This window comes from Apostichopus japonicus, chromosome 4 (genome assembly GCF_037975245.1).
Source record: "Apostichopus japonicus isolate 1M-3 chromosome 4, ASM3797524v1, whole genome shotgun sequence".
NCBI classification, from domain to species: Eukaryota; Metazoa; Echinodermata; class Holothuroidea; order Aspidochirotida; family Stichopodidae; genus Apostichopus; species Apostichopus japonicus.
The window spans coordinates 28,175,181-28,190,780 of record NC_092564.1 but is presented as its reverse complement, the minus strand read 5'-3'; the positions used below and the strand labels follow the sequence as shown (position 1 = coordinate 28,190,780).

The 15,600-nt window shown below is 37.0% G+C and overlaps 1 protein-coding gene across 11 annotated transcripts in view; it reads left to right on the top strand.

Annotated features, from left to right (window-relative positions):
• The window catches only part of LOC139967034 (diacylglycerol kinase beta-like), a 156,475-nt gene that overhangs the window by 89,291 nt on the left and 51,584 nt on the right, over positions 1–15,600 (top strand). For 10 of the 11 annotated variants that reach the window (XM_071970654.1, XM_071970647.1, XM_071970648.1 and 7 more), the window contains 3 exons: positions 1,157–1,233; positions 6,917–7,151; positions 12,296–12,448. In XM_071970654.1, the coding sequence (XP_071826755.1) occupies positions 1,157–1,233; positions 6,917–7,151; positions 12,296–12,448 (465 nt within the window). The remainder of the gene's footprint in view (positions 1–1,156; positions 1,234–6,916; positions 7,152–12,295; positions 12,449–15,600) is intronic. The other variant, XM_071970656.1, reaches the window with a different exon arrangement.

The window sequence follows — 15,600 nt, the reverse complement described above, 5'->3', positions numbered from 1 at the left end:
AGAAGCATGCATGTGGTTATTTATATTACACTTGATAATCCTCAATCTACCTAAGAGATTTATGTACGTGATGTAACAATCATGTGGCTGAACACTCCCACTATTTAATAGGTTATTTATTCCAAGGGGGGAGGGGGAGGATGGAATGGGATGTGTATGTGAAAACTCACAATTGTGATGGATGGGTTGATTTTCATATGCAATTGTATTGTTGCTTCATTGTTCCACTGTTCCTGGTGTTAGTCCGTGAACTGGTTTATGATTTTAGAAACCTTATAGTTTTCTTTACTAGGGAAAGATTGTACCGTCAGCCTCTTAAGAAATACACTACCTGGAAAATACAACTATACAAATTTAATAGACATGATAATTTAATACTTTGGTTTATTTTTATGTTATTTTTGTTAAGAAATTAAAAAACAAACCAAGAAAACCTTGCTTTTTGTAGTCATGGTTCAGTCATGGTGTTTTGTCAGCTTTAAAATGATCTGATGTAACTTGCTAATTCCTTTTTTATCCTCTTGAAATGTTAAAACAAACATTTTCCTTAATCAAAATAAAAATGTTATGAAAAGGGAGGTACTGTAGAAAGAAGTCCATTCTGTGTAGTTCTCTGTTAATGAAAAAAAGATCTACAACCGTATATTGTGCAAACGGTCACATTGCACACTGTATATTATGATACAGTGATTGTGTATGACTGTGTATATATTGATAGAGTACAGTAATTCCCATGTATGAGCTATATTAAAGAGGTACTGTAACATCTTGGATCTACAGCATAGGCCACTTCACACAGCACATGTACAATCCAGTGCACTGATTCACTAGTTCCTACTATTACTACATACTGTACATGTAACATAGTATCGTCTTTGTATGATACAGTGTGACCGCTGCTTGTACCGTTACAGTGTGACCGATGCGTACTGCCTTGGTTCCACAGCTTAGATCTTCAGCTGGTATTTGGCAACAGAAGCTGTTGACTTGGCAAAGTACAGTATACCAAGAATCCAATTAACACATACCAATGTAGGGAATGAGGCTGATGGCCAAAGATCCCTCTGGCTGTCAGCAAATCGTCACTAAATGTTTCTACCATGTTATGCCGAATGTCATTTGATCCTTTCGCTATCTCTCTCTCTCCCATCTGCAGATTCCAGGAAGACACTGAAGGATGTCCTGGAAGAATTTCATGGTAATGGGGCCCTCTCACAGTACAATGCAGAACAGGTAAGAAGAATGGAAGATTATAATAAATGGTAGCTGCAGGGTTCAACCAATACTGGGTATCATTTGACCTTCTCAATACTCTTCTATGATTCATGTTTGCTATTAGTGTAGTACAAGGCAATGAAATGGAATTACTAGACCTTTGCAAGCATTAATGGTTTGACTATCTCAGTCTGTGTCATAGGGCTTATAGCATAGGAGTTTTGCCATAAGGCAATGGTCTGCAAATTGTCACACTGACAACCCAGAATCATCATTGAAGACAGAGCCATAACCCACCAGATTCCACCCCCCCCATACCCCCATCCCTAACCACTAAGATTTCATGTTGAGAATACATGAAAGCTAGCTCGGACTATTGACTTGATGTTAATAAAAAGGGTAACTTAATTGATCTCTTTCAGCAGGCTTTCCAGTCGATAAATTATTTATGAAGTCTTGAAATAGGCCGTTCAAAAGTTTTTGCCATTCAACTTCTGTCACGGCTCATAGTTTTCAGGACCGTGGCTGTAATGATTCTTACCCAGATACTAAAACATGTAATCGTAGTCACACGCATATCTTCCGAGTACAGGCTGATTGTTGGCAATTGAATCAATTCTCATGTTGAGCCATTACAAAACACTTGGTAACTGAGTCTATAATTTTATCACAATATTTGATAAGGATGTTTGGCAGAGGGAGTGCAGGGTCTAATGGGGTTGCCTGCAGTGCTTAAATGTTACTAAGTATTTGACCAGGTAGATGGATAAGTGCTTATGTAGAGAGAAGACAGGTAAGAGAGAAGTGCAATTAAAATCCAAATCTCTGAGTTTGCGATGCAGATGGTAAATATGATCTTGGATTTGTTATTCTGAAATCCTACAGATCCAAGAGATAAAGGTTTTCACAATGGGTGCTGCACTTGCACTCCTTTGACCTTTGTCACTGGTGGGTCACATACACGCATACTATCCCAGTTTCACTTCACTTCAAATTTTATTAACCTAAATGCAACAACTTACTATTACTCATATCCTTCAAAGCTAATTTCCATTGGAAATCAAACTATTTATTTAAGCATACATTTGTCTCCTAGTAGGTTAGGAATGGGAATAAGCTGTCCCCTCACTTCCCCTGCCTTCTATTTACAAAGATATAGTGAAAGGGTTTTATAATTATTGAGATAATGAGTACACATCTTATACACATTGAACCTCTTCGACAAATCTGTATGTATTTGCCATTATCCGATTCAGCATACTCGTGTAGTTTTGTAACCGATTTAAAGATGAAATTTATCCGCCATGCTATTACAGTACAAGTGTTCCCCCCAAATTACCTTGTTTGAATCTGTGTAAATTATTATCTGTATCAGGTGCAATTACACATGAAAGCAGATAACCTGCTACCTAATTTTACAGGTCAGTCTCCCAACTTTCTGCAGAGATTTTGCTGTTTTTCCTTGGTAAACTACTTTTTAAACAGATATTGATCGAGGGGTCTGAAAATCCAATGAGAGAGGTTAATGAAAGTAAATCGATAAGAACGATTTTTGAGTTACACTGATGAAGCGTTGTGAGAACGCACCGTTCTTTCAACGTAGAGGATTTTGAAGGTGAAGGGAGGGAGTGGGGAAGGGGGGGGGGAGGATGCGAGCTGAGAATGGTATTGTCCAAGGTTACTTCATTTGAATCAGTTTCTTGGTCTCTAACTGTAACTGCTGCGTTATTACGGAGGACACTGTTTCCAGGTATGGTGTTGCTGCACATATATCGTAGTACAACCTATTAAAGTGTATTAAACCTATCCAAGTTTATAAGATGTCAGTGTTCTTTGGGTTAGAGCAGTGCTGAACAGTTTTGTCAGTCGTTCACTTTGAAAAGATTCAAAATAGTTGAAGGATTTTATGATTTCACTTGAATGTATATACTGTGAATTAGAACTCCTGGTTTGTGTATTAAAGTTTACCTTTCACTTTTAACTTTGTGTTTACAGCTTATTTTGTAATGATTTTGGATGTTAAAGGTATGCTGTATTGGCCCCAAATATGCTAGAATTTCAAATATGGTCACCTTTGGTCAAAATTCTTAAACTGTTTTTATGACAACCTTTGAGAAAATATTCCTCACTGGGACATTCAGTCATCTTGTGTGCTACTTAAGAATGTCTGAGAACAATTTGGAGAATAAAGACCTCCAGGAAAGTACTTTTTGAAAACTTCTAGCAATTATAGCGTGCTATTTAGTGGTCCCTTGGAAGAAGCAAGAACTCACAATATCTTCTGTCCGTTCAACAGGGAAAGAACTACAGTTCCTGATTTGTAAATGCCAAGGTTCATGTTGATATCTGTCGCCTAAATTTCACCCAAGCCTGGCTCACTAAGTCATATATGTCTTGATCATGTCATATATAACAAGGGATATAAACCCATAGATTACTAAGGAAACAAGAGATTAAAAAGCATGTAAATGCTGGAGGCGTGCAGTTTGTCTTCAGTCAGATATATAATTGCCAGGGATGTAACCGGCCTTCCCGTCTCCATCACGTGGGATGTCTTTAATACGGCTGTGGTTTCTTCTTGGTCTCCGCGTTGCTTCCCTTTTTCACATAAATGCTGTTAAAGTGCCACTATGGAAATGTACCGTACAGTTCATCACTGATACCAGTTTGTGGTTTTGAGTTGATTAGGGGAAAAGCTGTTAGTTTAATTATAACTCCGTCTGGTGACATAAAGTCAGTGGGTGGTCGGAAGGAAAACTTCACGCAGCCCTTCTGGTGCTGCTCTTTGCGTGTGTGCATGATAAAAAAAGAAGAAGAAGAAGAAGAAGAAGAAGGGTGTTGCAGGTAAAATGTGACCCCAGGGAAGGCACTCTACATATTACAAGAGGTTCGTAAAGTACAAGCGGCCATGATCTTTGGCTTGAGCAACTGTAACATTTCAAAATAAATACTTTATATTTGGATGTATAACGGCATACAAAATGGAGTGAGGGGTCCTTGCCGGGGACCAACCAGGCAATGAAAGGCTTGAAGAGGACCTCAGTCAGTGTAAGATGGGTTTCTGTAACACCATCATCTCAGTCCTCTCTCAGGCTCCTATTGGTCATTTTTGGCTCAAGAAATGTCCTTCAAGATGATTTCTCTGCAGTGTTTGTAGAAAGTGAAAGTATAAAATGGGAGCTCATCTATAAAGAAGACTAGCACTGCATTATACTCATAGAAATTATTCTTCTTTTATTTGCAACATTGCATTTGTCTGTGTGAAGTCATGATTATATTAATGGTGAATGTTTGACGACAAAACAAGTTGATTTGATCGAGAAGCATGATCTGTTCTTAATGAATTTAATTGGAAATTTGTTGGTTAGGATGACATTCAGTGCAACCTACTGTATGGTGTGTGTTCGTTAATATTGGTTTGAGAGGGGGTTAGGGAGGGGGTTAGGGAGGGGTGATGGTGAAGGTGAGACAGTGAACTAACAATGCATTCTCAAGCTCATATGTGTGGAATTCATTGACCAGTCTTGACAGCTACAAGTTTTTATCTTGATTTAGCCGAAAATTTGTAATGTTTTCAAACAGTATTATTAAAGAAAGTAAACATGTACTTCCAGATGAATTACAACAATTCGAGCCTTCCTTTAACTTTCGAGGCCAGCCTCTGGTTTTATCTGTTTAAATACAAATCAGGTTTACATAAATGTAGAAGATAGCTTCTGTTTTTGATCAAGCATTGAGACAGAAGAAGTAAAAACAAATGAAGGGAAGAAAGCAAGAAAAAACAAGCACAAACCCTGGGATCAAATTTATGAGTGTCTGTTTTCACATTTCACTGCTTTGAGTGATATAATCTTATGTTTCCTAGACAGGGCCATAGCCTGTGGGGGGCAGCCGTCCCCCTGAGATTTCCTAAATGAATGTAGATAATGTGAATCTTGGACGGTACAGTATGCGCAATTTCAGTTGGTTTTGGCAAAAAAGTTCATATCTTTTCGCTTGATTTCATCAGTCAGCAGTGTGCAACCTCACGATTTATGGCACGTATTGTAGGAATGGCGTTCAAAATGAAAACAAGGTTTATTTTAACTACTCATCATGACTATGCAAGATTGCAGATGCTATGGCTGTTTGTTTGTTTTGGTTTTCACAGTTTAGTTAGAATAACAATAAATGTAGAGCGCTCATAAGATTTAACCTGAGTGAACAGTGTAGCAGTCTAAAGTGAAATGATGTTGCCCTATAAACTACACTGAAGTCAGTGTTCTGTAGGTTAAGCTCTTTAGTCTTGAAAGTTACGAACATCAAGGTGTGTAACATAGATACAACAGCGCGAACCATGGACCGAAGACAGTGTGTTCAGCAACCTTTGATTAGTTCCTCAACATAAAGAATGTTTAGATGCAACTTACAAGGTCTGGGAGGTGACAATTCTGACAACCTGGGAGGTAATTTTTGGCAAACATTTTCATGGTATGCTACCCTTAAATATTATGATGATGTTCCCTGCTTTTAATTCATACCTTATCTTAATCAGGGAAGTTCATAAACAAGGTCATGACCTCAACTGCCCCCCCCCCCCAAGGGATGCTACGTAGGCTATAGCCCTGCTGGAGGTTTAACTATATAACCTCAATTGCAAATGAGAGATTTTGGTCTTAAAACTGTAAAGTATGTGAAATTGTACAAACAAAAACAATGACAGTGGCAAAATTGACAAAGTACAAAGACAAAGTACACTTTTGGACATTAATTAGGCCCTTTGTGGATTAAATATATTTTTTTGCAATGCTTTGGTATCTTAGGTCCTTGACTTTCCTTTTATAAAGTTTAGAGTTAATGTCAACAGTATATAACCAAAAGCTGTATTTGATACAACAATTGAGAATGGAGAGCCAAAAAAATATACAAAAATATACAAAAATTAAAAAAAACACCCTGGTAATTGCCCCATCCAAAAATAGGCTTTTTTAATATGACATGACGTTTGTGTATAAATTATGAAATGTTTTACAGAGAGAGAATAATTTGTTTTGTTTGGCTGCTGACCAAACTGGTAATATTGAAGGTATCATATTCCTGACAAGAAATTGCTTAAATGTTAAACGTGACAGTCAAGATTCATGTCACTCCAAAAAAAAAAAAAAACATTTTATTCCAGCATTTTAATTTTACATTCTTATCTGTGTCTAATCAAATCTTGCTCTTTTTCACATTCATAAACTACTGGCCCACAGCAGGGCACAAGCTGGGGAACGGGGGGTCGGGCCCCATATCCCTGTGCAGATTAAATACTGTGCCCCCTCCCTGTTCTAGCATAATGTAACTTCACCTGTTACAGGACAGTTACCAGAGGGTATTGTACCCCTTCTTAAAATTGGTTGGTACCCTTCGATATATTGTCCTTGCCCCTCCAACTCAGAATCCTGGCTATGGGCCTGGTAAGCTGTCATAATGGTTAAGCACTGTGTCCCGCCCACTTCCTCTCCCTTCAACCTCAAAAGTGTAAAAATTATGCAAATAATGGAATCAAAATGAATTACAACTTTAGTTGATCTTGTGCATGCATGAGCTGCAGAGTTTGTGTGTTCAATGATTTGTCAGTCTGTCTGGATTTTGCTAATCGATGCCCCCAGCGAGATTGAACCGTTCGATCACAGCGGGAACTTGCAGGATATTAACCTTGACCATCTCACTCCCACAGCCTATTAACTATGACGGCTTTAAACTCTTCATGGAGACCTACCTGGAGGTGGACATGCCCGAGGACCTCTGCAGACACCTCTTCCTCTCGTTTGTTAAAAAGACACCGGGGGCGGGAGCTCTGGCGGTGACGGGAACTAAAGACCTGACTGGAGCCGTGGCGGCGACCACCAAGACGGCTTGTGCACCAATCACAGGAAGTCATGGCAACTTACTGGACTCGGGGCAGAGTGAAGGTTTGTTGTTTTAACAAAAAGAAAATGCTTTTGAGCAAAAAAACAAAAACTTGAAAGGAAACAAGGGTGTGATACATAACAGAGTAGAATGTTTGAAGAGAATATTCTACTTCCTTAACGATTGTGAGATACGTGAGAACGTCTCCTGATGCATGGCAGTAATGCCTGTAAATAATATCATATTTTGTTTTAATTTGATGATAAATTTGAAATTATCTTTAACTTAAAAGTTCATTGTTGATCAGATCATCCACTCTGTCTGCAGTACAGAAACATCAGAGCAGAAAAACGAGTGTTTTCTTTCAACCCAGAGCGTTTCCCTCGCGAATCTGATATTTTTTTTCCCTATGTTTTTTTGTGTGTGAAAACATGGGATAAAGTGTGGTATGATCCGCATTCTTTATCAGCTGGCATATTGTTTGTTATGAAAAGAGTGACATTTATATGCAGAGAATGCAAATAAAGGCAGGTTACAGCAGGTTCTTGTCAAGATATCTACGTATGGATACGACCGAGCAGCCGATGATGTAGCTGGCAGGAGGAGTAGTCTGCTTCCCGAGGGGATATTTGAGCTGGCATGGCAGATTGGTAGAATGGAGTTGCTCTTCTTTCCAGCTAGGCTCCACTCGGACAGTTGTGAAGATTCAGAGTAAGGATCGGAGTGTAGGATTACCAAACAAATAATACTCCAGTAAAAGGAAACCTGTCATCGTCCTACTAATGCGATTGAGTGGTCGCAGTATTAGCTTTCCAATACGGGTAGGAGTCGGCAAAGGAAGAGGAGGAGGAGAAGCAGAAGTGAAGCTGCTGTATTGAATTAAGTAACCTGTATAAATGTATATATATACATGTATATACACATGTATATATGCATATATACATATATATATTGATAGATGTATAATCACGCTATTTCATTGCGTTGCAACTCAGAGTTTCAGTTTCAGGCACACATTGAGTTCTTTTCACTGCGGCAATCATCAGGCAACTGAATCTCAATGTATGCGTGAAACTCTTGAGTTGAAACGCAGTGAAATAGTGTTTATACATATATATCTATATAGCTCTGCACCAGTTGTATTGAGCACTATACTGCTATCACTGAACTTTATATACTACGGTACATACACACACACACATAAATATAAATATATATATTTAAATATAGTTATGGAATATCTGCTGTGACTTCCTCAAGTGCAGTAGCACTATCAGAACACACATCAAGGAATACAGATTGCATTTATCCCCTTGACACCAGGTTTATGCTTATCATATATCTCCTTGTAAGCAGATTTTGAGTTGATTTTACCAATCTTGTTTATTTTATTTTATCCTTACTGTTTGACGACAATTCCATAGTAATTACTTAATCCGTTTGACTTGTCACGTCCCATTCCAAGATGAGGAATTAATTAAAAGCAGGGAATATTTATCTATCCAGTATAGCATAGCAAAATGCTACTTATGATGCTAAATGGGAACTACCATACAAGTCCAAAGATATACAGCGGTTTTTACACAGGAATGGTAGTATTTTACAAGACAGATGCTTCAGAGCCCTTGAAACTGCGACACAAAATTTGAATGCTAGATTATTCACCAAAAAGTAACAGATATTGAAGTTTTTCAATTTGGTCTTTCTATACAATTAAGTGACCAGTTTCATGGAATTTTTTGTATCTGGTTTGTAATATGTCCGGTCATAATGTGTCCGGTCGTAATGTTTCCGGTCGTAATTTGTCCAGTTTTAAGAAATGTCTGGTTGCAATAAATGTCTGCTGGAAGTTAGTGTCCAGTTCATGTAAAAGGGTCTGATAAAGTTCAGTCACTTTACTCGCTAATTAACCTCTCGCTGAGAAACTTGAAGAGAGCGTCCTTACCTTGATAAACTAGTCGTATTTTGAGTAATACTTGAAGCATGGATTCATTCACCTTGGTCAACCGTCGATTCTTCCAGGTTTATGGATCCAGAAAAGTTATTTTTATCAAGCAATCAACTTCCAGTCAACGGAATGTTCGTTTAATATTACCGTACATTAGATGCAACAATTTGGATTAAATTTTTCTTTCCCCATTTCTGGTAATAATATCACTGGATGCCATCTTGACAATACTTTTTTCTTCTCACTTTGGTTTGTTAACCCAAACAGATTTTCCTTGATTAAGGAAGTAATGAATGAACCCCTTAATTACTATACATATTTGTTGGGCATACAGATTTATTAAATTTGTGTTGGGAAAGTACTATTCTGAGCACAGTGAATGTCATTGGCTTTTATGGATAACCAACCTAAAAAAAAAAACATACTGTATGTTTGATCTCAATAATTTCCCAATTTTTTATGAATAATATCTGCTCCAGACAAAATACCTTCAGTACAAATTACACCTTTATTAGGTATTATGTATCTACAGTATTGTTAGCTTATTATCTGAGTATGAATTAGGTATTATTCTTCTATTGTTAGCTTATTATCTGAGTATGAATTAAGTTTATTTCCATACAATATTTACAATCACACTTTGTTTCACCTTCCCCATCATTATGACAGAAATAGAAAACATCACTATGGATGCAGCTACAAGCATCTCAGACATGAACCCTTTCCACCTAAACACACACACACAGCACACACAGTCTCTCGATTCAAGGTCTCCGCCCGTAGAGCAATTTTCCCTTTTTGATGCTTTTTAAAACGTGTTCAATTTGTGCCAAGGCATCGGATTCAAATCCTTCTCCAATTCCGTGAGGACAAAAGCCTTTAGCATCGTCCATCCTAGGAGATCTGTTTTCCTTTTTTTTCTTACCTACTGGGATGTGTCCTTGCATATCATTTACAGTGAAAGGATATGCAGGGATATGTCGGGGTTTTTTTAGGTGAAATCCACTGGGAATTATATTTAGTGCCATTCTCCCATTCTTTGCATAGTCGTACACAGTTTAGCTTTCCTCTCTGTCGTATGAGTGTGTGGAAAAACCTATTCATATTTGGTTATTAATTCTGTGGTTTTGAAATCAGTTAATTGTCTGACATGATTAGCAAAAAGAGGAAAGGGGGGTGTAGAGAGAGGTAATATGAAGTACTCCTCATCTTTCTCAATCAATTAGCGCAAAATATGGAAAGTTTCTTTTTATAGGTTCCGAGCACAGTTGAGACAAAGCCTTTCTATGTGAAAGGTTATATTAAGAAAATGCTGCCCTCTTGAGCTGATGGGTATATCCACGCTTTTGACTTAGTTTTAAGGCAATTTTTTCTTGATGATGAAATTAGAACATGAGACATCCAGAACAGAATTCAATTAAAAAATCAACCTGAGAAAATGTCATTTCAAGTGGGTTTCAAATTCCTTCGATCACGGATGACCTTTGGTTAAAACTAGTCTTAGTCTCCAAAATTACAGACATTGTAGATGACAATCGATGGAGAAAACTAATGTTTACGATCCGTAATGTCTAATGGTTTTACCTGTAGTTTTATCAGGGACCAGAGCCTTCCATACTTCCAGCTAATTTGAAAACACTGGCTTCTCTCTCTCTCTCTCTCTCTCTCTCTCTCAAAGCCTCCCCGATTTTTAATCTTCCATTTCTTTTGTCGATATATTACAGCCTCCAACCTATCTTACACAACATTATCACACAATAAATTTATAATGATTGGAAACAATTTTTTTTTATTTGTGGAGGGTGGAGGTGGGTGGGAGGGAGGGAGGAATTCTCTTGTTGGTAATTCTGAAGTATATCACTTCATATTTAATTGAATCAGCATGCAAGAAAGGTCTGAGCGGAAAGTACGTTCAACGGGAAAGAAAATGTTTCGAAATGTGACGGACATCTGCAACAGACCTTGGCAATATCAGTCTTGCCTCGTTGCTCACGATCTATAAATAGTCATATTTTGTTCTCTCAATGACTTAACATACTTCATTGGGAGCAAATATTCTTTCAAAATATTATCGATATTTTCTCTCTTGCCACCCCCACAGAGGCAAAGCAAGCTTAAAACCATCAAAATATGAACGATAATACAAAAGGTGGTATTTTCATTAACGTTGACGAGTTTGTGTCTGGCACCAACGTGTGAGAAACATATCCAAAGCAGGTGTATATGTGTTACTGTTGGAAGGGTAAAAACTCTGAGGTGGGAAATAGCGTGTATTAATCTGAACAGTAGCACCTACCAAGTCAACTTTCATCAATGCTATCTTCGGACTGCAAAGTTAATTGCATCCGTAAGCTCTGTTTAGAATCACGGTGGTGTTTTAGAATCTTTAAAAAAAGATTTTAATTCCAGCTCCCGTTGTTCAGATCACAGTGATTTTCTCACATCTCAGAGATTGAAACTAGAACAGTTTTATTAGTTTAATGGCAAAACCATTCGCAGTATTTGGTACAAACCCTTAATTACTTGACAAAAACTGTTTCAAGAGAACTTATTAATAGAAGATGACGTACACATATGACACTGAGACCTCATTCGTGGGTTACCTTCAGAGGCTCTCTCTCGAAGAAAGGAGGCTTGTGAACCAAGTTTGGCCCAAAGCCAGTCAACAAAATATTTCAACCCATCCTGTGAAACCATGAAATTAAAAGGAAAACAAATGACCTTAGAAGCTTGTTACCCAATCAGTTATTTGGACCCTTAATTAAGGACCCCTCAGGCAGCAGACCTACCCTGCACATTAATACCTCAATCCAGGTGTAACAAAATGTTGATTCTGTATGGCCCTTTGGTCCAAGTATTATTTTTCTCTGGCCCTGGTTGAAAACTGTGTTTTGAAACCCTTGCTCTAAAGATTGCAGTTGTATGCATCGATATGCAAACAATTTCTAGACAACACACTAACTATAATAATACCTTTATAACTGTGTTGCCGTTAAAACTGCAATAAACACCCAGGCTGTCTTTCTCACAGCTTGAGTTTACAGCTGCCATTAAAAGTATGCAAGGCAAGTTCATGATGATTCAAAAGTCATCTTTCTGTTACAGTTTACAAAAATTATGGGTGTACCAGTATTTCTTCCCTCTGTTCTTATCAGATTCCGAAGTAAACATGCTTTCATAAATTTGTCAAGATTAATTAAACCAAATAAAACCTGCAATTTTTCTTGTAATGTACATGTCGGTTTTTTGCATCGTCAGCCAAGGGGAGTGATGGAACTCCAAACCAGTCGCGAAGTTCTTCCAAGAAATCCAACGCCTCCAACGGTGCTCCTTCCAGCCGTTCCATCAAACCTGCCGATCACATCCCTGTGGAAAAGACCGCTCAAACACCCAGCAAAAAAACAATAGCAGGTATTACTCCTGTGTTTTCAAGCTTGCAAGTTTCAGGCTTGAAATATCTTCTTTTTTTATTATAAATCTTTGCACAATTTGCATGGTGTTTTTTCTTATTCTTTCACTCTTGTTTTGGTTTGGTGTGGTGTGAAAGCTAATAGTGTAGATTTGAAAAAAGAAAAATAAGCTTGATGGAATGATAGTTTTCGTGGAGGGGGGAAATTTGAACGCTTGTTTTCAGCTATTTTCTCAAAAGTAAAATGTGTGTGTGTATTTAAGAGACAAAAAATCAAGATATATGGTAGCCAAAAGTTGACTCTCTATGGTTTTATGACAATTTCATTACAATCGTAATATTAGTGTAGTTATTGGACCTTTCTGGTTTCTGTTTTACATAATTAGCTTGGTAAACACTTGTGAACAGTTTAAACCTAGTTGCGAACATTGCGTGTGTATTAATGGATCAGGCACCAAACAATGTCCACTGAGTTGTAAATTCTCTAGGGCTGATGATTATCAAAAGGAACAAAGAACTATTTTAAATCGGTTAAGCGGTTAATTAACTGCGCCGATGATACCAAGTGAAAGAAGCAACTATATAAGATTTAAAACAAATTTGGGCGGAGTTTACTATAGCAACCCTTGCCTGATACTTTGTATCAGTTGTATGAGACTTGATGAAAAAACAAAAGGGGAATGAAAACCTTCATAGATCGGTTAGATCTCCTCTCCGTTTGTTATTCATAAATTTATTAAAATTATTTTTTAGCCCATTTTAATTTGAATTGTACCCGGATCAAGTAGCCAACAATATAATGTAGATATCTGTTTGCTCTCAGCTAGATGACAAGAAAAATGAAAAAAATTGGAGGTGGAAGGATTATGTAGTGTGGGAGGGTGGAGGGGGAGATGGGGATGATGAAAAAATTGTGTAAGGCAGAATTTTATAAATACATATTAACTTCATAACACTTCCATTGTCTCTGTCCTATATTGCATCATGCTGCTTTGAAGAATTAATATGCATGCTCATGAGACTAACATTAAGTACATAATGAATACTATATTCCTAATTAACAAGTGGTGAAAGTCATTTAGCTTTTTCATCCAGACTTTTGTACAGTAGGTCATTTTCTTATGTATCCAATAAAAATATTTAATTTTGTAATTTTTTTTCTTGAAGTAGATCATACAATGTGTCTGCCTTTTTGTTACCATGGAAATCCCATGTTTTTGTCTCCACATTGGAAGTGCAGCTTACTAATGCCTTTTCATATATTTACATGCTATTATTTGGTAGTGCAATGAAAGTGCAAATTAGGAGGGGAAAAAAAATACAATACTAACCTAGCAAATCTAATTTGTTAGTGACTACATATCTTCATAAATGATAGGTTTTTGTATAACCTATTGGAATTTCCATAAAGTCAGTTGTCTCAGCCCAAAAAATGTACAAACTCCCTTGGAATGTCTTGAAACTGAAGCTGTGATTTTATCATCAATGTGCAAGATTTGTCTCTGTTACAAGGTCATGAAAACACCCTGCAGAAGAAGAGTCAGGTATTTAAAGTTGCATTGATTGTGATATATTTAGCATTACAAACCAAAACGATAACAGAAGTAAAAAAAAGAAAGTTGGGGTGGAGGAGTGTTGGGGGGGGGGGGAGTGGATACATAAACAGTAAAGCATGTTATATAGTTAAGGAAATGTACAGATTGTTATATATATAGATATATATATTTATATTTATACATGAATAGGTACTGAGGTTACTCTGTTAGTAAAGAAGGTATCTTTTATGAGAAAACAAATAAAGCTTGTTTAATGCATCTAGTCAGAGGCATCTAAATATATCACATTTTCAAAGATGTCACGACTTTAGGCAAAATTTTAATCTTGATATGTTATATGTGCAAGACATAATAAAAATTAGAGTGCTATATATAGTAAACATTTCTATATATATAGCTATTCTGCTTAAATTCAAGATAATATCTGTGAATATATGCTCCAAATCTCTGGAATGATCCTTAAAAGGCTAAACTTGATGACTACGACAATGTCCGCTCCTCTGTGCAGGCCTAATTGTTCATGTTTAATGCATTGGTTTTAAAAATTCTATTAACTCAACCAAAGAACATATTCTTTAAACATTTCCTGCCAGTAGACAGTAAGAAGATGAACACATACGATAAGAATGGTTAACAGTCATCAGTCACAAGAATTACATGACATCTGTACCTATGATATTAAGTCATATATTTCTGGCATTAATTTATAAGCAAGTATTATAAGACAGCTGCCATAAGCCTGTCCAGTATATTGATGCCTGCAATCCCTGCATGCTGTAATTGTCATTTATTTCAGCCAGTATATATGTTTAGTAATGGCTAAACTTGTGAAAGTCTACACAGAACTTGTAGTTTGGAAACCCTTTATGAAGTCACATGTGATGAGAAGCTGACAAGAAGACTTCCCTCTCAAAACTAATTTCTCATCCAATCTGAAGGGATATCGTTTTTAATTAATTAGTCACAAGAGGCAGATATGTTGAGTTTCATCCCATGAGTATATTTAATTACTGTTTGCGATGATTTCCCTGATCTTTGAAATTAAATTTCTCACAACTATTGTAGGTGGTGGTTGTGGGAGGAGGAGGAGGGTCAGGTCATGAAAGGGGAGGGAGGGGGTCCTGCAGGAAGGGGTCCTGTATGAGGAAGGCTGTCTGCAAGGCAAAGCATAATTTGAAGTCAAAATTCGACATCAGAGGCCCCTATTTAATCTACTCTGATGATGTACTTCTCCATTTTAACACAAGATTGTGTTCTGACTTTGAAGAGTCCTATTTTAAAAAACGGGCAAATGCCTGACAAACATCTCGTAGAAAATTGGGTCGATCTACTTGCAGGCATGCATGCATATCGGACTGATTTTATTTTGTTGTTATCTGATGTCATTTGGTTCGTGTATTGAATATTAAAAGTTAGGTCAATTTCTTCAAAGAAATAGAGCAAAATTGCAAAGGGGATTTCAAAAGCAACCAACTATTTCTGTTAGAAAAAGAAGAAACATAAAATGGAATTATTTCATCCTGTTTTGTATATAAAATTTTGCACATGAGATATAAATGTTAAAATGTTTCATATATTTCAAAAAAACATGGTATCAT